The 24,914-nt window shown below is 42.0% G+C and overlaps 1 protein-coding gene across 1 annotated transcript in view; it reads left to right on the top strand.

Moving 5' to 3' along the window:
* The window catches only part of VPS13A (vacuolar protein sorting 13 homolog A), a 259,167-nt gene that overhangs the window by 121,391 nt on the left and 112,862 nt on the right, over nucleotides 1-24,914 (top strand). The window contains 6 exon segments of the mRNA XM_038402638.2: nucleotides 1,184-1,353; nucleotides 3,198-3,418; nucleotides 3,867-4,099; nucleotides 8,753-8,845; nucleotides 11,377-11,733; nucleotides 18,756-18,857. Coding sequence (XP_038258566.1) covers nucleotides 1,184-1,353; nucleotides 3,198-3,418; nucleotides 3,867-4,099; nucleotides 8,753-8,845; nucleotides 11,377-11,733; nucleotides 18,756-18,857 — 1,176 coding nt within the window.

Below are 24,914 nucleotides of genomic sequence, written 5' to 3'. Positions count from 1 at the left end.
CCAGTCCATACTTTTTTAACTTGCTGATAAGAATACTGTGGGAGACGGTATCAGAAGCTTTGCTAAAGTCAAGATATATCATGTCCACTGCTTTCCTTATATCCACAGAGCCAGTTATCTCATCATAGAAGGCAGTCAGGTTGGTCAGGCATAACTTGCCCCAGTGAGAGTCCCCAGTGGGATCAGAGCTGGAAAACCGGCTTCCTACATCTTTCTCTATGCAGTCCATGGTGGTGTTCTGGAAAGGCAAAGTGGCTGGATTGCACTGCACTCCAACTGTGTCCAGTGTGTGGTGTATAGAGGACTGTTTCCAGCTGGTGCAAATTAGAGCAGCCCCCCCACTCTCAGCTGCTCTATTCTGAGCTTAGCCAGAGGATCAAGGAGCTTTAGCTAGTTGATTCTCAGACCACAGCTACACTATGGGATAACTATACCACCATATCTATGACAGCATAGCCTCAGGGGGTAGACATGTTCTGTGCAATAAAAGTGATTTTTTCTTCGCATAGGAACAGCACCTTCCTGAGTAGCTGTAGCTGTGTAGATGGAAGCTTTCTTCCATCGACATAACTATGTCTATGTTGGGAGTTGGGTCAGCATAGGTATGGTCAGGGATGTGAATTTTTCACAGCCCTGAGTGCCACAGCTATATCGACCTAAATTGTAAATGAAGGCCAGGCCTCAGCTTCTCTTCTTCCTATCCCCTTGGTGGCTGTGTGGAAATGGAAAGTAAAGTTTTATTTAAAAAAGTGCACTCTAGTCAAAATTAATAAAAATTAGTTTAAATTTGTTTCAAGTTTTAAAATGAATAAGAAGCTTTCAGTAACTGATTACTTGAAACCTAGTCAAAATGATGCTTTAAAAAAATCTGATTTCTTGTGTAAAGTGGTGCACATTCTTCTGTCAGTGGTGCACATTAGTGTCACCTTCTTATTGTAATGCACTAAAGGTAATACTTATACAGAGAGAGCTCCACAAAGGCTATCTAATTGATTTCATGGTAGTACAGAGTTTTGATTTAACTGTACATTTCCTTTTTTAATCTTACATTTAATATGATTGCAATTAAAACTGTTGCTAGTCAGACCAAGTCAAACGATGCTTCAAGTATAGTAGTGAACAAATCTAGAAAAATGCTTTCTCTTTTTTATTTTGTGTAAGTTATGTTTCCTTTTTAAAACAGGTTTCTGCTTTGGATCAAAGAGATGATCTTTTGAAACTTGCTGAGTTTAAATTGGTCTTGATATCAGCTGCTGTCAAAATGTTGTCAGATGGTTCAATGAATGCTTCAGTCAAGTTAGCAAACTGCACATTAGATGATAAACGACTGACAGTCCAGAAGACAACTCCAAGGTGTTAATTTTGCATAAAAGATTAAATTGTTGTTCATCAGTGGTTGTTAGTTAGTCCTAGGGCTGCTAACTTTACCTACAAGTTGCTATTTGAGTTTGTTAAATTGCGTGTCTTATAATTACAGTTTGGAAAGTAACTAACATTTGTGTGTATGCGCAGATTGGGCCTTTATTCGGTGTGCTACTTGCTCTTTCTTATGGATATTACTTGGGGCCTAGCAATATTGGTGGGGTGATACTAATAGTATTTTCAAGTTGGAAAAAAAAATAGGAACATATAGAAACCCATTCCGCTTTTATTTTTACAAGACAATAGATAAGATAAATGGAGAGAATTGTGTCTATGTCGGTAGGAAATATTTTGGGGTTTTTTCAGTGCAGCAATAAAATATATTTATATCACTTAAGTGAACACTAAAATGCTGCTGAAAGAGGACGTACTCAGTAATTCATCGGCAGGTTTCATCATGGTTTCCTGATGTCTAGATGATTATACTTTTAGATACTATTAAAAGGATTTGAAATATGAAATACTGTATTTAAAATAGTCACAATGAAACCCCTTAAGATTTGTACATTAGTACAGTTTTAATATTGGTCATTAGCACAGTTTTAATATTTCAAGTGTTAACTTAATGTGTGAGTGTTTATCTTTTCAAGTAATTGGTCTGTTAGGCATCCATCACTATAGCATGAATACTGTGCCTAACATTGGACGAAGGTATGTTAATGAACAGTAACACATACTATTATGTTTTATTAGTTGGTAGCATACATAACATTAGTGTCAATTTATTTTACAACCTACACAATCTTGTGTAATATCTAACATAGAACTTTGAATACTATTAGATTTCATGAACTATTCATATTTACAAAAATATATATTATTAAATATTATTATGGGAGAACATAGGAACATTGAACTTTGTCATATTCTGAATGCTGTATTAACAAATTCACAAAGCCACTGCTCTGGAATTCTGGAATTCACAAAGCCACTGTTCTGGCTCTTGCAGTGGGCATCAAGATCATCCATGTTCTTTAGCCTCTAACAACAAGGAGGCTGAGTTAACTGTTCTGATTAGTTCATGTTTTACCTCTGTAACTTTCTTTTATCTTTTTTGAATGGTAAAGTGAGGTCCTACTCAGAAAGCTGCAAATGGCACTTAGTGCTCAATGTTGTATTTTAGTTATAAACTGAGAACCATTTGGCTATAAGTATGAAGTTGAATTTTTCTATCTGTTGTTCCTACAGAGCAGAGTTTTCCTTTTCATGCATCATCAGCATTAATAAAGATCCTTTGGAACAAATGTTACTCTCTTTTACACCTGTGCAGCACCAATATCTTCAAAATATGTCCACAGTGACACCTGTGTGTATCCATTGCTACCAATGGATTTGAATAGATACATTAGCAGAACTATCTAAGTTCTAATTAGTTATTTCAGAAAGACTGGACTACAGCATGCTCTTAGTTTGTTGCCTTTTCTTTGCCAACAAGACCACAGCAGTAAAAACTTAGTCACCAAAACCAGTATTTATGATTAACTGTCCAAGGAGAGCAGATCTGCTGAATAAGAAAGTGCCATTTTACAAAGTTGCTTTTTAGAGTTGTGTGTTATTTTAACATCATTTTTTGGCTAATGCCTATAATGGTGGGTGTTCTAATTTTTTTAAAAAAGTGTTTTCCTTTTTAAAAAAAGAAAAAAGGAACTTCTGCAAATGTCATATTCTCATACAGAATGAGAACTCTCCTCAAGTATGAGAATGAATTATTCATATTGGAGGCCAGGTCTGCTTTTGAAAGTGTCTTATTGTACACTGTCTTAATTGTCTTTCAGAATGGTTGAAATGAAACATGGATCTGAAAAGAAGGACATGGTGGATATAAGCTACAAGCAGGGGAGAGATGGCGCTATCCTGGACACAATTGTTCAAGACCTGTATCTCTGTGCGAGCATGGAATTTCTTCTTACTGTTGCAGATATATTCTTAAAGGCTAGTGCAGAAAGTGCTGCTGCACAGAGGAGTATCAAGCAAACTTCAGCTGTAAAGGGGCAAGGTTGGTAACTTTTTTTTAATATATAAGTTTCTAACTTTAGCATAGAACCATAATACTAAGTTTAGGCTGCTTCCCGGTTTGGCTCCCATGTCTTAAAAAGTCTCCCTTCTTCAGTGTGCCAAACAACCTCGGTCATACCATTCGATTCCAGTCTAACAACTTATTTTTCTGCTAGTCTTTCATGGCTGAGTATTCTCTTGTGCATGATTACCGGACACATGCCAACTACCATCAGTGGATATATTTTTCTTATCTGTGTGTTAGTTTAAATAGATTTTTACTGACAACTAATGATTCAAATGGAATCCTTCCAAGCATACTTAAAGTGACTTTTTACTCAACAACAAAAGGAAATACGGTGTATATATGTAAACATAGAGATCAGTATAGTTATAGTAATTTCTGGTGTGTTCAAACAATAGGTTTAACTTAAATGGGTTTTTTTCAGCATCTGTGCAGCCGGTATCTTCAATGGAAATGAACATTGTTGTTAAAAATCCAGAGATCGTGTTTGTGGCTGATTTAACAAGAAGTGATGCTCCTGCATTGGTGGTTACAACGCAGTGTGAGATCTTCATTAAGAACAGCCCTCAAATGTATAAAATGACAGCTGCTGTTAAAGATATACAAATGAAAGCCTGCCCCTTTCTTGCAGAAAAGAGAAAAGGGAACATCACTACAGTGAGTTTTCCTATTAAATTTAATCTGAGTATCTGAAAAATTACAATATTATTGGTGGTGTAAATCCTTTTCTTTGACTAATTTATATATAAAATAACTAATCTGAGTTTGTGGATTTAATGTTTAAAATGTTGGTGAAAACTTATTCTTGAGTGAATAGCCATCTGGTAGTCTCTGGCTATGCTACAGCATTTTATACTGTTAGTATGTTTGTTTTCTCTGAGTTAGTGAAGATCTGGGTTTTACATGTTTTTCAGAAGTACAGCTGCTAGTGTTTACTGTTAAGCTTTTTTTTTTGAGAATGACTGTTCTTTGTTCTTTTACGGTGTTCGTGATTATACTATTCCAATTTGTGGCTTTTGGGGTTTTTTTATAACTAAAAATTTTGAGTCTAAGGGAAGAAAATGTTATAGTTCCCATATAATCTAAGCATACAGATTACATGTTTCTGGGAATGCACTATTAACATTGTATCAGCTTCCAAGACTTTTTGATTAATTTAGAACATCTTTGGTGTGAAAATTTTTCTGAGACACATCAGTGGGAGGAAAAGAAAAGTCGTTCTCCAGTTTTTTTCCAGTGACAATTTAGACTGCCAATGGTACAATTTAAATTTCTTCTTTGTGTTAAGATCCACAGATGTTTTACAACGGCACTTCAGCCTGCTTGCAGCTTGGGGACAGAACCAGGCCTGTCAGTGATTAGGAGGAGGGGAATGCTCTCCCCCTGAAGATCTGTTCATTTTTTTTCTTCCTCTGCAGAAGTTGGCGGCTCCAACCAGCCCTCCTAACTGCAGAGCTTTTCTGAGGGAAATTCCAAATTTTGTATCAAATGTTTAAATTAATATTTAGGCTCAAACATGTATGTCTAATTCCCAGGCAGGTGGCATGCTGCATTTGCCTTTTGGGGAGGTATTTGCAGTAGTTCCACTCCCTCTTTGAGGTATTTAAAGTACAGTAACTCCTCGCTTAAAGTCATCCCGGTTAACGTTGTTTCGTTGTTACGTTGCTGATCAATTAGGGAACATGCTCGTTTAAAGTTGTGCAATGCTCCCTTATAACGTTGTTTGGCAGCGCCTGCTTTGTCCACTGCTTGCAGGAAGAGCAGCCTGTTGTAGCTAGCTGGGGGCGGGGGGCTTGGAACCAGGGTGGACCGATAGCCCCCCCATCAGCTCCCCGCTCCCCTAAGTTCCCTGTGCGGCAGCCACTCAGCAGGCTATAAATTGCCAGGCACTTCAGCTGTCCCTCCTCCCACTGCCATGTGCTGCTCCTGCCATCTGCCTTGGAGCTGCTCCCCAGAGCCTCCTGCTTGCTGTGCAGGGGGGAAAAAGAGGGGGGCTAATGTCAGGGTGTGTGTGTCCCTCCCCCCCCCCCCCCCGCTTACCACGTCCATAGAGCAGGGGGAGAACGACAAGGCTCAGGATGGAGGGACCTTGCTGGCCACAGCTGCTCTATCAACTTCCTGATGTATTTAAAAAGGCAGTGTACTCAGAGGGGGGTCAGCCTACTTAAAGGGACAATGCAACACACATGCGCACACACACAGTGTGCGTCTGTCTGCCATGCTGTCTCCCCTCCCTCCATTTGTGCTGCCTTGTAGAGTGTGAGGCTACATTAACAACGAGTTGAGGGCTCAGCCGAGTGCTAGTTCATCATTTAGCAGTAAGGCATTCCCTGGGAAATATCCCACCCTCTAACTTCACCACCTCAACCAAGCTTCACAATCATCATTGCTGTGTACAGTATTAAATTGTTTAAAACTTATACTGTGTGTGTATATACACACACACAAAATACAAATTTCCAGGGAAATTTTTTTTCACCAGATAAAAAAGCTATGTATATATACATACATATCGTGAAAAAAAATTCCCTGGAACCTAACCCTCCCATTTACATGAATTCTTATGGGGAAATTGGATTCGCTTAACATTGTTCCACTTAAAGTCACGTTTTTCATGAACATAACTACAATGTTAAGCGAGAAGTTACTTTAGCTGGTACCTTTTCAGGTTTCAGGGAGTGAGCCAGGACAAGAAAATCCAGAGACAAAAGGAGTGGCCTGTGTCTCCTGCTTCCCGCTCTCTCTCTAGACTGTCTTGTGGAGAACCTAGACCAGCTCTGTAGGCAGAGTGCAGTTTCCTTCCTTCCTGTCCAAAGGGCAGCATGCCAGATGTGTGTGTGTTGGGGGATGGGGGGTCATGCCTGCGTTCCTGTGGCCCACATAATCAGTGATGCGTCCAACTGAGGAGCTCAGATGTCCCCTCCACTTCCCCACAGGTCCCACATTGAAAGCACTGGATACAGCATGGACACTGCCAGCTCCAGAGAGTGTAATTAGAAGCCTTCAGGCCCAGCTTCCTCCTCCTACTGTCACCTCTATAATAGCCTCTTCAAGAATCCCTACTCATATCCTGGACTGAGACCTTCAGGAGAAAAACAGACCTGTCTGGTCCATATACATCCCATGCAGTAGAGAGGGGTATTGCTTTTTGGGAACCCATCCATTGGCCTCAGGCTTCTACCTTCCTTGAGAGAGCCAAAAGGGGGTCCGTATGTGGGAGGAGAGACAAATAAACCCAACCTCCTTCAGTATGTCTACATTGCAAAATAAAACCCCATGGCAGCAAGTCTGATCCTATGTCTGTAGATTCTAGTTTGCTGGGCTTGTGCTGTGGCACTAAAAGTAGAAGTGTAGATTCCCTGTTAGGCAGGATCTATGGATCTAAATCCTGGCAAGGGGGTGGGTCTCACAGCTTGAGCTCCAGCCCTTGTTGAAACATCTACAATTATATTTTTTAGCACCATAGCATGAGTCTGAGTCTCACAGCTGCATTTTGTGTGTGTGCAGTTTAGACATATCTTTTGAGAACAAGGGAAATAGCTAGTGTGACAAAGTTCCTCCTCTACCTTGGTGGGGATCAGCATCTCCATACATTAGATCTGAGGCAATGCTTGAAATTCTATCTCGAAAGGACTAAACCATGTCGTTCATCACCTTGACTTTTGTCTGCTGTGCAGATTGGATGAAAGATCATATGCTTTCTGCACAGACTATTTCCAGGTATAGATAACTTCCTGTATTACCACAGCATATGGAGTAGCTTAAACTATGCTCTTGCAGACATAAGTTCATTCAACAAGAATCCAAGGGACATTGATCATATTTGTCAATGATGTTTCAGTGTTAGATATTTGCAGGCTGCTACATGGTCTTCAGTGCATACTTTAACCAAAAATTATGCTATTACTGCAGCATATAGGTCTCATGCAAAGTTTGGGGAGGCAGTTATGCAGTCATTGTTTAAGTAAATTATGAACCCTACCGCCTGTCAGAATTGCTTGAGTCACCTGAGTGGAATACACATCTTCAACCACTCAAAGAAGAAAACAATTACTTACCTGTATTGTCACTGTTGTTGGGGGAGGGATAGCTCAGTGGTTTGAGAATTGGCCTGCTAAACCCAGGATTGTGAGTTCAATTCTTGAGGGAGCCATTTAGGCATCTGGGGCAAAAATTGGGGATTGGTCCTGCTTTGAGCAGGGGATTGGACTAGATGACCTCCTGAGGTCCCTTCCAACCCTGATATTCTATGGTTCTATGATTCTTCAAGATATGGGTGCAGATCTGCCTTCATGACTCGCCCTCTGTCCACTCGGCATTGGAGTCTCCAGCCTTGGATTCTAGTGTGAAGGAACTGGGGGTGGGGTGGGGCAGTGCTGCCCTTATATAGCCATGGGAGGGGCTACATGGGTCAGAGGGCGCAAGCACTGCCCCAGTGGATGCTGCCAAGCCAAATTCTCTGGCTTCAGTGTACTGGGTACGTGTACGTACACACGTACACGTACACACGTACACGTACACACACGTACGGTCTGCAACCGTGTCTTAAAAATGGTAAGTAACCATTTTTTATGAGAACAAACTTCCAAAGGAGAAATAAATGAATAATCAAATTAGCTTTGTTTCCCTGTTCACCCTTACAGAGTACAGTATTGGGGATAATCACCAATGTCAGATTCTCCTGTTCACAGCCCAAGTGCAGCATGACAAATCAATGCAAAAAGACCAGGTCATAGACTTCTATACCTGCACAAACTACAAAGGGAATTCTTGATCCTTAGAGGAGAAGGCCAGCAGTTCAAATCAAGATATAGAATCAAGAAGTTATATAATATAGAGTAGTGTCTGTTGATCCACACATGCTCCTTCACTCTTCTCCTGCCGCCAACCAAAGAGATAAAGGGCCGGGCAGACCGACTGACCAGTCTGATTCTGACCCCGAGTGGCAAGCAGGATGAAGGACCATTGTAATAGCTCTGTGGCTCTTACTACTTGAAGAATGGACATTTTCTGTTAAGAATGGGTACTTTTTCCCGATCGTTCACTTTTGATATTGAGTGAGTAACAGTCTAGTAAGGCTGAAATATTGTTTGCTCCATTCACTTTTGTTTCTTTTCTCTCATGTCAGAAGGGATGCTAATATTAAGTAGTCAGTTTTTCATTTTTAAAGAACCAACAGAATTATCACTAGTAACTCTTTCCCTTAAATCTTCCTAATGGCATTTTAGAGGAGATGTTTTTCTAGCTAAGCATGTATTTTTACTCCAATTACTATACATTTTTAGAGTTGACCATGAATTCTTTCTTCAGGTATTGCAGCCTTGTGATTTCTTCTTCAAAATGGTGCAGTCTGGTACTAATCCACAAATGGCTGATCTATCAATTAAATCCTTAACAATAAAGGTAAGTTGAAATGTAGTTTTTGTGTCCTGTCTTCTTCCTCCTCCTCCCTCACTGGCTTTTAAAGTTATTGGTTTTGTTTTAAAATTTTGATGCAACTAAAACTCAACACAATCTAAACACATTTCGTAGTCTTGCATCTCATATTGCTTATTATATTGAAACAAAAGGAGAGAGCCTTTCACATGTAGTGCAGTCATGTCACCTCATTTTTATATGGAATATGGTGCCTCATATGATAGGTTTGGACAAAAATCATCCTATTTCCACAAGGTATAGTTGCTTGTGAAAAGAAAGATTTAGCCATGCCTCCAAGTTACTAGAAATTACATTTTTTCCTGCTCTTGTTTTAAGTATGCTATGGTCATGCCCCACTCAGATTTGGTTCCTGTGTACGTATTTTAGAGAGCCATGTTGATCACCTGTGCGTCAGTGGGAGAATTTTCTGTATTGACAAGTGGCGTGTTGCCGATGTCAATTTTCAGTGATGCAGTACCATTGTGGAATGCAATCACTTGATGTAACCTTAGCTATGCAAATAATCCTACAATCACCATTGCATAATACACTGGTCACCGTTAAGGTGGCCTGTCTGGTTTGCTTTCTGAACTCCATCCCCATTTCCATACACTTTGGAAACATGTGCACAGAGGACTTCTGGTTTGGGCAGCATGATGGTTGTAAGCTGTGTTAAAATAAATAACAAGAAATGTTCTAGATAATGTCTCAGAATTTCAGCAATCAACTGGTGGATCTGTTCACATCCAGAAAAAATGTTATAGCAAAGCTCTTTTTCATATGGGAAACAAACCAAAGAGCACTTGGAATGAATGATCTTACACAAATGTTGGCCAAACTGAGCATATTTATCTCCCTCATCATGAAACTACTACCCCTTACCAGATATGGGAAGCAAAAGATAAGTTTCAATCAATTCTAAGTAGCAGCTTCCTTTAATGATTTGTAAAATAAAATAAAAATAGAATATTTCAACTATTTGATGTTATATTATGACATGTCAGTTGTACTAGTTAATATTAGGTAAAACTAATGTAAAAATGAAATAAAACATTCTGAAACAATTTCAGAATTCAGAAACGTGCTTGTTTTGAAATTTTTTTGGTAATCATCAAAACAGACACACTTTTCTGAAATATTTCAGTTTGAACAAAAATGATATTTTTAATAATAAAAAATGTCAATTTTTTGTTAAAACATGCTCTAAGACCTTGTTATTACAGTACCATAAACACAGGGTCCTCTAAATCACTCTTGGGTCATCATCTGGTTTCTTGGTGTTACTTACCTGACAGAACAAGCAAACTGACTCATTTGTCCAACCTGGAACTTTTCAGTGGTTTCTAAGGCCCTTGAATCTCCTCTTTGGACTTCCATTTCACTCTAGTATCTGTCAGTCAAAACCCCGTTTTCTGCTGTTTTCACCTCAAAGAGCCACTGAGATCTCAGTCTTAGACAAGCCCTACTGTGTTTTCCACAGTGTTTGTCTTCCTCATTCCCATACTTTTTCTTGACAAAGGTAAATGTAACTTTCCACACTTCCCAAGAGATTGTTGTCTTCCTTTTGTCTGAGTCCTCAACGCCATAAGAAAAAAATGGTGGAATAAAAGGGACACTAGAAAAGTGGTTGAGACTTACTTGAATCAAATTTAGAAAATCATGTTTTTTTTAACTTGGATATGAGAAATGTTTCTTTTATTAAGCTATCTGCAATAGTGCAAAAATGCTAATTACCAACAACTTACATGGCATTGTGAAGGCCAATTTCAAAGGGGATAAAAACTCATTCAAAATGTTCCACTCCAGTTTTACGGGATGGGCAGTATTGGCCAGCACAAAAGAAACCTGCAAGGCTCTACTTAGTCTTCATTCAAAGCCTTTTTTAAGTACTACAGGTATGATCTGTTTTTTCTTCTACAGAAGTATCTCTTGTCAGGAAATAATAGTCCCAAAGTAAACTACATAAGCATTGTCATTCAGAAAGGGGAAACTCATTTTCTGTCATCTATAACTGTTTCTTTCCCTCTTGATTCTTTCTCCATAGTGCTCACTACATTCCATTTAGAAATGGGAAAAAGGTATGGAAGATTTGTTACTTGTTTAATTATTTTCTGGATTTGAACTCTCCTCCAGTCTGCCACATCTCTGAAGCTTGTACACAGTTATGTTGTTTTGAGGTTACTAGCTAGAGATTTCAGTCTTACACAGATTTGAAAGCTGTTCTGGAAGGCAGACAGAAGGGGCATTGCTTAACCCCAGAGCAAGTCTAAACTGTCTCTAGCGTATGCAGAGAAAGAAATGAAGCATATGAATGCTAAAATGAGGGGGAGTCAGTCCCAAAAAGGAAACAACCAGGTGCTGTAACAAATTTTCATTATAATTTAGAAACTGAAAACAGTAACTAGTCAGTTCCGGAGATTACTTGAAAAAGTGGTTATTGATACTCCATATACCCAGTTCCACATTTTTTCCATATACCCAACAGCACTGAATAATCAATTTTTTTCCCCTCATAGGTTTCACCCATTATCATTAATACAGTGATTACTATTACATCGGCACTTTCTCCAACTACAGAGACTTCAGAAGAAGAGATTAGTCCAATTCCTCCAGACCTGTGGGATAAGAAAGATATAAAAAATTTAAAAATGTGGTTTCTTGAAAAGTCAAATGAAAATGAAAATAAAAATACAGCAACTGAGTTGGTTCTCACAGGGGAGAGATTAAATATGAGAATTGAATCAGTCATTGTAACTCTTGAAGCTGGAGTTGGTCACAGAACGGTACCTATGCTTTTAGCAAAGTCGTCGTTTTCCGGAGAAGTCAAAAATTGGAGTACGCTCATCAACTTCCGTTCCCAGCTTGAACTGGAGGTAAGGCTATAATATAATGCCACTTTTCCCAAAAGCAGGTGTAATAAAGATTATGAAACTGACTTGTTACTTAGACAAGACTTATGAAAGAAACTTTTGACAAGTAAAGGTGATACACTTGCACTACATGCAATTGTGACTCATCATTTAAAATACTTATTGACATAAAATTCATCAGTTATTTTAGATGGTAACTACATTTGAACATGGATTTTTTTTGTTATGTTTGTTTGCATTCCTGCAATTCCTATAGGTCCAACCAAGATCAGTTCCCTATTCTGACACGCACTGTACAAACATAGATGATCCATATCTTGAAGGGTTTATAATATAATGCCCCACTCTGGCAAATAATGTCCATGCTGAACTTCATAATTGTAAGTAATCCCACTAAAGTCAAGTTAGTGTTTGTGGGATGAGGACATACATAGACAGGACAGACATATAATGGGAGAAAGAGATGTAGAGTACAATTTTCTAAAGTTCCTAAGTTTCACTGAAAATCAGTGGGACTTGATTTAGTGTCCTAATTCACTTTTAAAAATGGGATTTAGGACCAGATTGTTAGATATTTAGGCACCTAAAAATTCGGATAGATGTGTTTGGAATTTTCAGAAGTGCTTAGATATGTAACTCCCATTAATTTCAGGAGGAGGTAACCATCAGTGCTTTTTTGAAAACTCCACTGGGGGCCTGGGTGCATGTAGGCATGTAAATACTTAAAAATATCTGACCCTTAATACTTGGAAAAACTTTACTCATTACCTACAAGCAGAGTGGTTTGCAAATGTTATGTTAGTACGGTAGATGCTTGTTTGCAGCAACATTTTGAAAGAGCACACACTGCTTATGAGCAACGTTTCCCCTGTGAACGTTTTCCTTACTGTGAATCGTCAACACTCCCCATAATAGCAACAACCACTTACGAGCAACCAAAAGAACACTGATATGTTGCTACCAGCCAATCTGCAGTGTGGGGGAGAATTCAGAGCAAAAACTGTAGAAAACAGTCTCTGATCATTATCTCAAGGTCCCTGTTGAAATAGCTTATGTAGCTGCTTCAGTCTCTGGCCCCCAAGCTGGCTCTTCCCTTCACTTTCTGCAGCCCAGCGTCTCCCACAATTCTGGATCTCTGGGCTGCTCGTGGAGATGGCCAGCGTGTGCAGCATCAAAACACTGATGTATGTGCCCTCTGCTTCTCCTTGCCACCAGATTCTCTGTGTTCACAGCAGTGGACGGTGGTTTCTGTTGCTCCCACTCTTCTCCTTTTTTAGTTTTTCTGACCAATTTTTGGGTAAGGAGAGCAGTGTTCTGCCTCTTCAGCATTCCTACTCCTACCTGGGTCATTTAACTCTTTGGGGCTGTAACTTACCGTAAGCGTTGGCAGCAGTGTCTCCCTGCCAAATGCTCTGTCTCTATACAGTCATGGCAGAGCAGCCAAGAAAGCACGGGGTCAAATCATTGCTCTATTTGTGAGGCAGCCTTCCCAGGCTTGGCAGATGGTGAGTTGTGCCCAGCTTGCACCCAGCCTTCTGTCACTAACGCTGCTATATCCCAAGGCTGTGAGTTGGATAGGCAGGTGGAATCCCCTATCCATCATGGCAGCCATGACTCCAACAGAAAAAATGGACAGGGTCCCCAGTGTAGAGCAGGGAGAGGCTCTAAAAGTGAGGAAGACTCTGACTACTTGACTGAGGGGATAAGTCCCAGAGGACCCCTGCAGAACAAAGAGGGGAGATTTGTGAGGCCCACAAGTCTCCCCTCCCCTCTTCTAAAGTCTTAAAGTGGATCTTGAGCATCCTGGGGAAGGAAGCAGGGCTTCTAATCAGCCCCCTCCCAAAGGGAATTGGGACCTAGTGGGTGAGAGTTCAGAGACAGACATCTTTCAGTCCCAGAAATCCTGGAATTCCAACCATTCTGGACTTTCTCGAAGAAGACGTAGATAAAGGCTTCAGCCAGTACCATTGTGCATCAGGTCTCTGCTCTTACTCGTTGGCTGTTGGCAGAATCTCCTGCTTTCCTGGCATAGGTAACCAGAATCCTTCCAACTCTTCCCACTTCCACTCAGGCCACTCTTCCCAAAACGGGACCTTTGCCTCGTTTTGAGGGCTCTGACAAGCCATCTCTTCAAGCCTCTGACTTCAGTGTTGGCCTTTTATTTATCCATTAAGACTTGTTTCTTAGTAGTTGTCATGTCTGTCAAGTGAGTGTCGGAGCTGGCAGCCTTATCTATTCAGGAGCCTTACTGCACATTCTGTGAGGACAAAGTGATATTCAAGGCACCAGAATCCTTTCTTCCTAAGATAAATTCCTCCTTTCATGATTCTCGAGTGGTTGTGCTTCCTTCATTCTGTCTAAATTCATAACATCCAACTGAAAATATGAGGCATGTCTTTAAATGTCAGAAGAGTGCTGAAAATCTTAGACATATACAGGATCTGCAAGATCAGACTCCTTATTTGTGTCTTTCCACTCAAAATGCCAGGGATTCAGAACTTTCACGTTCTTCATTGCTAGGCATATTAAACTATGTATTGTGTAAGCCAACAAGGCATCAGGGTGTTCTGTACCATAAGAGATCAAGACATGTTCCATGAGATCCCTTGACATTTTGTGGATAAAATGAGCAGGTGTGTCCATCTCAAAAAGTTGCAAAGCGACTACGTAGTCAACAGCTAACTGACATACCAAGGTACAATTCAGATGAATGAGTAGCTGTGTCACGCCTCCCTTGTAACATGGGGTGTCCTTTATTATGCCTTGCTTCAGCCTCCAAACTGGCCTGCTCACAAACAGCCTCTAGGATGTTAGTCATTCACAGCTATGTCTGCGTGCGTGTGTGTGTGTGTGTGTGTGTGTGTGTGTGCGCTGCAGCCATCTGGCTAACCCCTGGCTCTTGCCAACCTCGATCATGATGCAGGGTGACCCCAACACACTTCCAGTCCCAGATTTCCCCCCAGAAAAATGTCTTGTACTGCTCAGCCCTCTACTGGACAGTACAAATACAAAGTCCATTATTCCTTTAAGGAAATAATATGCACATAACTTGTTACTCCAAATAAAGTTACCCAGACACTTCAGCTTGAACACAAGGGATTAAATAAAACAAGTTGAACTACAAAGAGAGAGATTTTAAGTGAGTACAAGCAATGAGGCATAACCCAGAAATGGTTACAAGAAAAAGTATTTACTGATGCCTAACTTAACAAACTACATTAGTTTCAAAGCAGAGTTTCCTCACCACATGCTTTCAGCAGTTTTAGTGATCAAACTTCTTGGGTCAGGACCCCTTCTCTCAGTATCCAACTATTGCTTCCTTTGTTGCTGTCAGTGCAATAGGTGGGGGAGTGGGTGCCTTGGGCGGTGTTCCATCCTTTTTATATTTTCAGTCCCCCTCTTGAAAAACATATCCCTCTGAGAATCAGGAGCAAAGAGACGGTGTGAAAGGATATTCCTTGGGTTTTTTTCACCTGTTCGAACTTCCTTTGTCTTCACTTCCTGCGTGATGACTCCATTTGCTGCTTAAATGCAAACTAAGCGAAGCACACATTCCTTTGTTTAGTACAAATCTGTTTGCCAGTTTCTGTTTGGGCAGGGCTGTGGGGTTTGGAACTTGTTGTTAACATCATACAGGGTAACCTTATAATTTCACATACAGTGTTGCCACACATACTTGGCCAGAACGATATTGACCAGCAAATTGAGTTTTCAAAGGACATCTTGCAAGGCATACTTTTTACAGAAATTATTACAGTAGGGCTTAGGGGGTGTATTCCATCACATGAACCCTGCATTAAGCACTATAAGATGGCCTCCTTTGTCAGAAAGGCACTGTAGGTAGTGGCCCAGAACTAATAGACTTTTCAGCAAGCTCACAAAAAGGAGGATATTACTTTTGTTTCATAACTCTCCCTACATCTGTTCACTGCTCACCACTTCATAGATATCCAGAACTGTGGGAGATGCTGGGCTGCAGACCAGAAAATTTCTCACTGATAGTTTCCTTTCGGCTAGCATCTCCTACAATTCTACCCACCCTTAATGGCTTAGAAGCCAAGGATGAGATCTGAAGTGGATTCGTTACCATATGACTGTCTGCTTTGGTCTAATGTACATAGTTATTTCGTTATCTTGAGTTATTCTCAAACTGTACAACTTGCATAACATCATCTGGCAGCAAACTGGATTGTAAGGGGAATGGCCAGATCATGTGTTGCCCAAATGCTGATCTGCCTCGTGAGCTGCAGAGAGAGGAGGGCATCCCAGACATCCAGAAATTTGGGAGATGTTATGAGCAGAAAGGAAATGTAGTAAGAATTTTCCATTCTGCTTTCTAGGGGAACAGTGGGGGTACATGTGGCCACATTCCCTTTCAGAGGGATTATGGGGAGTTCCCCTGCTCTGTTCTTGGTCTAGAATGTATTGAAGGATGTGGATTAGCCTGACTGCATCTCATCGCTAAGGCTATGATTTTGTCACAGAGGTCACGGAATCCATGACTTCCAGAGATCTCTGTGACTTCAACCCATGGCGGCTGGGAGCTGCAGGTTACACCCTGCTTCTGAGACAGTGGGGGCTCTTGGCGCTTTGGGCAGCAGAGAGCCCCACAGCTCCTGGCCGCGGTGGGAGGCCTCACCGTTCCCGGCCACCGCTGGTGGCCCCAAAGCTCCGAGCTGCCTCTGGGAGGCACTGGGAGCTACGAGCAGTGGCGGAGGGCCCCATAGCTCTGGGCTGCCTCTGTCTCTGGTGGTGGGGGCCCCAGGAGCTCCAAGCAGCAGTGGGCGGCCCCGCAGCTCCTGGCCACCATAGGCAGTGCAAACCCCCCACCGCGGGCCCCTGTCATCTCCCAGCGGCTGTGGGTGGCAGAGGAACCCCACTGCTCCGAACTGCAGGCGGCGGGGGCCCCCAGAGCTCCAAGCCCTCCCAGATGGTGGGGGCCCCCAGAGCTCTGAGCCTGGGTCCCTGCAGCTGCCCAGCCGCCGCAGGTGATGTGGGGACTCCACAGCTCCCCAGTTAGTCATGGATATTTTTAGTAAAAGTCATGGACAGGTTATGGGCTTCTGTGAATTTTTCTTTATTGTCCGTGACTTTAACTAAAAATATCCATGACAAAATCTTAGCCTTACTCATCATACCCCCTTATCACCATTATATGGTGCTTCTGAAGGTTGACCAGGTATTGTGGTATCAATTTAAATTTACTTCATGTTTTCAGGTTTATCTTCACAACCATAAGGGCTGGAAACATGTTAGTCTGCTTGCGTCAGATGTTTTTTATCAGTAGTATAATGTAAAACACTTATACAATTATCTCGTGTGTGTTTACATTAGACATTGACATTTTGGTATAATATTCGTTCTTGAGATTTGTACCTATGTCTTATAACACTTTCTTTCACCTTTCTTTCCTTAATCATTAGCCCATATGGATAGACTTCCTTTGAGACTTAAGGGGAAACTTGGACTAATGTGGACTTCTAATATATTAAATAGGGAGTACTGTGTATAGCGACTAGAGCAGGAAACTGGATACCAGAGTTGGGGACTAGGCTTTGTCATTGACTTGCTATGTAAATATAGCTAAATATCTCTCTCTGTGCGAGTCTGTTTACCTAAATGTAAACTAGGGATGTTGCTACTCATGGATGGTTGTGAGAATTAATGTTTAATGGGGTGTTCTGAGATCCTCAGATGAGAGCAGATATATATTCAAAGTATTGTTGCATCCTAAGCTACAAATGAAATGTGTATTCACTAGGCAGAATTTTCTGCTGCATGAATCGTTCCTCTTCTGGGTGTGTGGGGAGGGCATGTGAATGCCTGCAAAATTGCTTAAATCCAAGTGGCTAAAATATCTTCCACAAACTGGATCCGTAGCCTGGAGAAGAAGAGGAGCCCTTGCTCCATGTACCCAGTATTCAGCCCTGCTAATTGTCTTGTGCACTGAGCTCAAGATTTGGCCCTATACAAAGAATAAAAGTGGAAAGTATGACCAACTTTTTCCAAAAACACAAAACACTTCTTGCATTAAAGACAGATAATGAATGTTTTCCCAGTATTATAATTTCACATAAGCAATTATAATAGTTGCCAGATGGATGTAGCATAATTATGACCAGGATAGGAAATGGTCCCTGAGACAATCTCTTAAGACATTACACATTATGAAAGACTGTGAGAACCCCTGAGTTAGAGAATTGCTAATGGGATACAGAACTTTTCACTCTAGGCCGCTTATTCGTATTTAGAACTGGAAAAGTAAGTAGAAAATGAAATCTGTTGCCATCAGGTGGTGGTTTAATAGCCTGTATGAAATAGATTGGTGATTTTAGTCCAGCTTATACTTGACATGTATCCACATCCCAGTGGTTCTATTGGCATGCTTCTCAAAGATACTAAAAAGTAGAAACGGCTATGTAGAGAGAACTTACCCTGATGATTCTTATGATTAAAATTGACATACATTTATGTGGAATTGGGTCATGGGGAAGTTTGTGCTGCTGCCTTACGGGCCGTGCTTGCTTTGTGTTGTATAAGTAAAAGATTTCTGTCTCTAGTTCCCTTAATAGTCAGATTTTACTACCTTTATTTATATTTAGAACCTTATTTCTCATTCATTGATTTCTGTGGGGCTAGTTGAGACATATAAAGTACTATTCATTTTGAAAAACGGTGGTGGAATTTAGTCCATGATGACGAACATCAAATTCCTTTTAAATAAACTACTTAATTCAAAGACTCATCTGCCTATATGTGGAAAACAGCTAGGGTGAAATCCTGGCCTCCATGAAATCAGTGACAAAACTCCCATTGACTCCACTGAGGCCAGGATGTCAGTCCCATTGTTTTTTCATGTTTTATTTTAATTTTACTTAAAGGTTTTTTATATTCTAATATAATGAAAACAAACAGCACGTTATAATGTCTTATTTTGAAGTTTTTGTTTGAGTCTATAGAGCATCTTTTATTTGATTCTAAGTTATCTTTTCTTAATTCAGTACTCTGATTTTATATTTCTTTAGGTGCATTATTATAATGAGATGTTTGGTGTGTGGGAACCTTTGCTTGAACCACTAGAAATTGAAAAGAGTGATGAATTCAAACCATGGACTCTTGGAATCAAGGTATATGTTCAGAAGTGTAAATTGAAACCACTAACATACAAATCTACATGTTAAATAACTTTTGGGTTGAAACATGAACCGGTAGAGCAAGGCTTTGAACTTAAGGTTTATACCCTGTTCAGTCGTGTATGCCAAGGGGATAGAATGCAGGGTAGGCCACAAGGCTAATATAACTCCAACTATTGTGACAGGGTCGGGCCAGATGGCTACAGGAGAGTAATAGAAAGCAGATATATTAGCCCTGGGCTAAGTAGGTCCCTTTTCCCTGGGTAACGTCTCCAGAAGGTTCCTGATTGTTCTGGTACAATTAAGACAGAGAGGCTCATTAGAACACCTGCAGCCAATCAAGAAGCTGCTAGAATCAATTAAGGCAGGCTAATGAGGGCTCCTGGGTCTTAAAAAGGAGCTCACTTCAGTTTGTGGTGTGCGTGTGAGGAGCAGGGAGCAAGAGGCGCTAGGAGCTGAGAGTGAGAAAGCATATGGTTGGAGGACTGAGGAGTACAAGCATTATCAGTCACCAGGAGGAAGGTACTGTAGTGAGGATAAAGAAGGTGTTGGGACGAGGCCATAGGGAAGTAGCCCAGGGAGTTGTAGCTGTCGCACAGCTGTTCCAGGAGGCACTCTAGACAGCTGCATTCCACAGGGCCCTGGGCTGGAACCCGGAGTAGAGGGCGGGCCCGGGTTCCTCCCAACTCCTGGTCAGACACAGGAGGAGTTGACCTGGACTGTGGGTTCACGAAAATGGCCAAGCTGAGGGCCGCCATGAAGCTCCAAGACGAGCAAATCCGCCAATAAGCACAAGACGCACCAAGGTAGAGGAGGAACTTTGTCACACTATGTATTTTGGCTAAAAGTGAGATTGACCACACTTTTTCCCCCTCTTTGCATTGTTATATCTAGAGCATGTACAATCATGATTAATTTAGAGACAAAACTGTTCACGGAATGCAGCATAGTGATTAGTCTACAGCGACTACTCACTTGCCAAAGTATATATTTAAAACTTCATTTTTAAATTTAGTACAAAAACTGAAACTGAAAAAGAAAAGATGTTTTCTTTCTTCACATTGATTAAACCAACCATTCTTCTTTGAGTAGATGCAGCCACGTATTTCATTTAGGTGTGTGTGCCCAGAGTGCCGGAGCCAGAGAATTTGCCTAGCAGTATCTATAGAGGGGCGGAGCTTGCGCCTTGTGACCGCAGCCCTTCCCCTGGCTCTGTGGTGGCACTGCCCTGACCCCTCCTCGGTTCCTTCTTGTCACCTGTGGCTGGAGTGGGAGATCTGTGTGGTTTTCAACCTCACAATCCTCTATTCAATGAGGTTTTTTTCTAGTTCTACATAGTTCATGAGTACTCCAGTATAGTGGTAGTTGTAGTTTGTCTCCTAATGATGCCCTCACCCGGATTTAAACATTGTCTGTGGTATGGGTGGGGCAAACCCTAGTAACTATCCCTACACACGGTGCTTGCTGTGTCTAGGTGAAGCCCACATTAAGAAGCTGTGTTCGATTTGCAAATTGTTCACAAAACAGACTCAAGTGGCGAGGAATCTCCATCTGAAGCAGCACCTGGTCAGATATGCCATGTGGACTGTTTCAGTATCGAGGCCCTCGTTAAATCATAGGTCGCCCTTGGATTCGGAAAGTGCTGCCGCTTCGCTTCCTGGAGCTGACACCTCTCCGAAGAGATTGAGGAGTTGTTCCCCATCATGTGTGCTGAGGAAAAGGTCACATAAGACCAAGGGACGCCACTCCAGGTGCTGTGGGGACTTGTCTCCCTCCTTTAGAAGGAGCATGGATCGACAAGTGCTGAATGCTGGTGCATGGGATGGAGCAGGTCCTGTCAGCTACTCCCTGACACTATGCCAGGAGGTCAGAAACCTTGTACCATTGACTCTGATTCTGGCCTGAGGGTGTCCTTTCAGTCAGGTACCAATGAGGGTGATGCTGGCACTTGCTGCTTCAGCGCTGGCAGTGTATCAGACAACAGGGACCTCCTTTGCCTTTCTGTCTTGACGTCTCCCTTGGTCAGAACTTTGCCAGGGCTGTATCCTTTATAGCTCTGTTGGCTGGACAGGCTGCTGAACCTATGGGTCTGCTGATGTTGTGCCCTGGTGTTTCCCTTCCACACTCAGGAGAAACAGGGCTGGTACCAGACTTCTTATAAGCAACCTCCTTGGTACCATGCTCTACTTCAGTTCCTATGTGGCCAGCACTGCCAGTGTTGCTGAGGCAGCAGTCACTGCCCTCCACCTTGGAACTCTTAGTTATGTCAGTGCTGATGTTGACTTCGGGATCGACACCACTCCCAGCACCGGAGACTGCGGAGGCATACTCGCTGCCAGCCGTACCATTTCCACCACTGGTATCAGCCCCCTAATCGTTCTGGGCTATGGACGAGTCAGACCAGCTACTTGTGCCCTCAGAACTGCCCCCACTGTTATGCCCTGAAGCTCAGCTTCCACAGCTCTTCACCATGTTGTTTTTGGGTGGCCTCGTTTTCGCTTGCCTTCGGTGTCCATCTTATTGCTATTCTAGTGATGGAATCAGTTTCCATCCAAAGCACATGACCGATCCATCTCCAACACCTCCTGGCAATGATGGTGCTCAGATCCTTTTGGATGCACTGTGTCAATAGATCTTGGTTTGAGATTGTTCTGGGCCAAAAGATGTGGAGGATTTTTCTGAGGCAGGTTGTATGGAATGAAGACGGTTTGGACATGTCATACTTTCTCATTCCCCAGCATTCTGCACTACAAAGTAGTGTTGAAAGTATGCAGCTCTGATAAACCTTGAGTTTGGTTTTGGTGGTGTATTTTGATGATTTCCAGGCTGTATTTAAGCTCCTGAAAGTGTTCCTGGCTTTATTAATGTTGTATCGGATGTCCTGGCTTGTTCCACCATCCTCGCTGATGGTGCTGCCCAAGTATATGAATGTTTCTACCTTGGTGAGAACATAATCCTCTAGCCGTATTGGCGATGGTGAGGCAATATTAAAGGTCATGATATCTGTCTTATTGCAGTTGATTTTTTCAGTCCAATTTGCTGTCTGAATGCGTTGAGTCGAGTTGTTTTTTCTTGTCTATGGTGTTGGGAGTGTGATAGGAGAGCGACATCGTCTGTGAAGTCCAGGTCTTCAAGGGATGAGAAGAGTGCCTCTTGGCATGTCTTCTGTTGTATGCCGCATTACCCAGTCGATGGCAATGTTGAAGAGGATTGCAGACATGACACACTACTTCAAAACTGAGCTCACTGTGATCAACACTGCATATAAAGTTGAAATAGAAGCTTTTGATGGCATTGATTATATGAAAAGGAATTCCATATGCCCGCAGAATATGCCATAGGCTGGACTTGAGAATGCTATCAAAAGCCTTCTTAAAGTCTATGAAATTTATGTAGAGTTGCACTGAACTGAGCACTGTTCTGTTATGTTTCATAGAGTGAAGATCTGGTCTGTGCATCCACGCTCTTTCCAAAAACCAGCTTGCTCTTTTCTGAGAATGCTATCAACTGCCTCTGATATACGCTGGACTACGATCTTACACAATACTTTGCTTAGCACAGATAAAAGTGTGATACCACGCCAGTTATTACAATCACTGAGAGTTCCTTTCTTTGGTATCTTCACTATAACCATATTGGTCCACTGATCTGGTACTTTTTTCCTTTTCCAGACTGATGTAAATAGAGGGGCCAGGATAGATACTACTAATTTAGGTTTCAGAGTAGCAGCCATGTTAGTCTGTATTCGCAAAAAGAGAAGGAGTACTTGTGGCACCTTAGAGACTAACAAATTTATTTGAGCATAAGCTTTCGTGAGCTACAGCTCACTTCATCGGATGCATTTAGTGAGCTGTAGCTCACGAAAGCTTATGCTCAAATAAATTTTAGTTTCTAAGATGCCACAAGTACTCCTTTTCTTTTTACTAATTTAGGCTTTACCTTGAACAATTCTGCATTCAAGTTATCCTTGCCAGGAGCCATTTTTTTAAACATTTGGTGGCTTGAATGATCACTTCCTTAGTTGGGGTGTCTGTGTTGATATCAAGATCTTCTTCTGCCTCTTTGTTTGCTTCCTCTTTAGGTGGCTCTCTGTTCAGCAATTTTTTGAAATGCTCTGTCCAGTGCATTTCTTGTTCTTTTTCGGTTGTTAGTATGTGTCATTGTTTGTTCCTGATGAGTGTTTGTTGCTGTCTGCCTTTTACCATTGATAAGCCGCGTCATTTTGTAGATGGTTCCTTGTTCATCACGAGCAGCTGCGTCCTCTGCTCGTGTTGCCAGATTATCCATATAATGCCGTTTGTCCTCTCTCACAAGGCATTTGACCTCCTGGTGTGCCTTGCTATACTGCTCATGGTATTTGTCCTTTAGCTTCTGGGATTTTGTGACTAAAACTATTTTCTTCAGGGCTTGTCTGGTTTTTGTGGAGTTCCATGTGCTGGGTGTAATCCACTCCTTCCTTCTCTTCGGCCTGTAGCCTAGACAGGCTTCACTGCTCTGTTTATAAATTGCTGTTGCTTTGCCCCACTTCTTGTTGATCTCCTCATCTGCATTCCCCTCCTCTTCATCAAGGTCTGCAAGTGCTTGCAACCTGTTCTTTAACTGAAGAATGTAGGCTTTCTATATTTCAAGGGATTTTAGCTTGTCGATATCATAACGTCTGTCCCTTGTTTGGTGGACCCACACATCTTTTTATGTTAATTTTATGTTGGCAACAAGAAGAAAGCCAAGGAAAGTGTGGGCCCCTTACTGAATGAGGGAGGCAAGCTAGTGACAGAGGATGTGGAAAAAGCTAATGTACTCAATGCTTTTTTTGCCTCTGTTTTCACTAACAAGGTCAGCTCCCAGACTGCTGTGCTGGGCAACACAAAATGGGGAAGAGATGGCCAGCCCTCTGTAGAGATAGAGGTGGTTAGGGACTATTTAGAAAAGCTGGACGTGCACAAGTCCATGGGGCCGGACGAATTGCATCCGAGAGTGCTGAAGGAATTGGCGGCTGTGATTGCAGAGCCCTTGGCCATTATCTTTGAAAACTCGTGGCGAACGGGGGAAGTCCCGGATGACTGGAAAAAGGCTAATGTAGTGCCCATCTTTAAAAAAGGGAAGAAGGAGGATCCTGGGAACTACAGGCCGGTCAGCCTCACCTCAGTCCCTGGAAAAATCATGGAGCAGGTCCTCAAAGAATCAATCCTGAAGCACTTAGAGGAGAGGAAAGTGATCAGGAACAGTCAGCATGGATTCACCAAGGGAAGGTCATGCCTGACTAATCTAATCGCCTTTTATGATGAGATTACTGGTTCTGTGGATGAAGGGAAAGCAGTGGATGTATTGTTTCTTGACTTTAGCAAAGCTTTTGACACGGTCTCCCACAGCATTCTTGTCAGCAAGTTAAGGAAGTATGGGCTGGATGAATGCACTATAAGGTGGGTAGAAAGCTGGCTAGATTGTCGGGCTCAACGGGTAGTGATCAATGGCTCCATGTCTAGTTGGCAGCCGGTGTCAAGTGGAGTGCCCCAGGGGTCGGTCCTGGGGCCCGTTTTGTTCAATATCTTCATAAATGATCTGGAGGATGGTGTGGATTGCACTCTCAGCAAATTTGCGGATGATACTAAACTGGGAGGAGTGGTAGATACGCTGGAGGGGAGGGATAGGATACAGAAGGACCTAGACAAATTGGAGGATTGGGCCAAAAGAAATCTAATGAGGTTCAATAAGGATAAATGCAGGGTCCTGCACTTAGGATGGAAGAATCCAATGCACCGCTACAGACTAGGGACCGAATGGCTCGGCAGCAGTTCTGCGGAAAAGGACCTAGGGGTGACAGTGGACGAGAAGCTGGATATGAGTCAGCAGTGTGCCCTTGTTGCCAAGAAGGCCAATGGCATTTTGGGTTGTATAAGTAGGGGCATAGCGAGCAGATCGAGGGACGTGATCGTTCCCCTCTATTCGACACTGGTGAGGCCTCATCTGGAGTACTGTGTCCAGTTTTGGGCCCCACACTACAGGAAGGATGTGGATAAATTGGAAAGAGTACAACGAAGGGCAACAAAAATG

This window comes from Dermochelys coriacea, chromosome 5 (genome assembly GCF_009764565.3).
Source record: "Dermochelys coriacea isolate rDerCor1 chromosome 5, rDerCor1.pri.v4, whole genome shotgun sequence".
NCBI lineage: Eukaryota > Metazoa > Chordata > Testudines > Dermochelyidae > Dermochelys > Dermochelys coriacea.
Note: the sequence above shows the minus strand (reverse complement) of the source record. Positions and strands in the feature narration are given on the sequence as shown.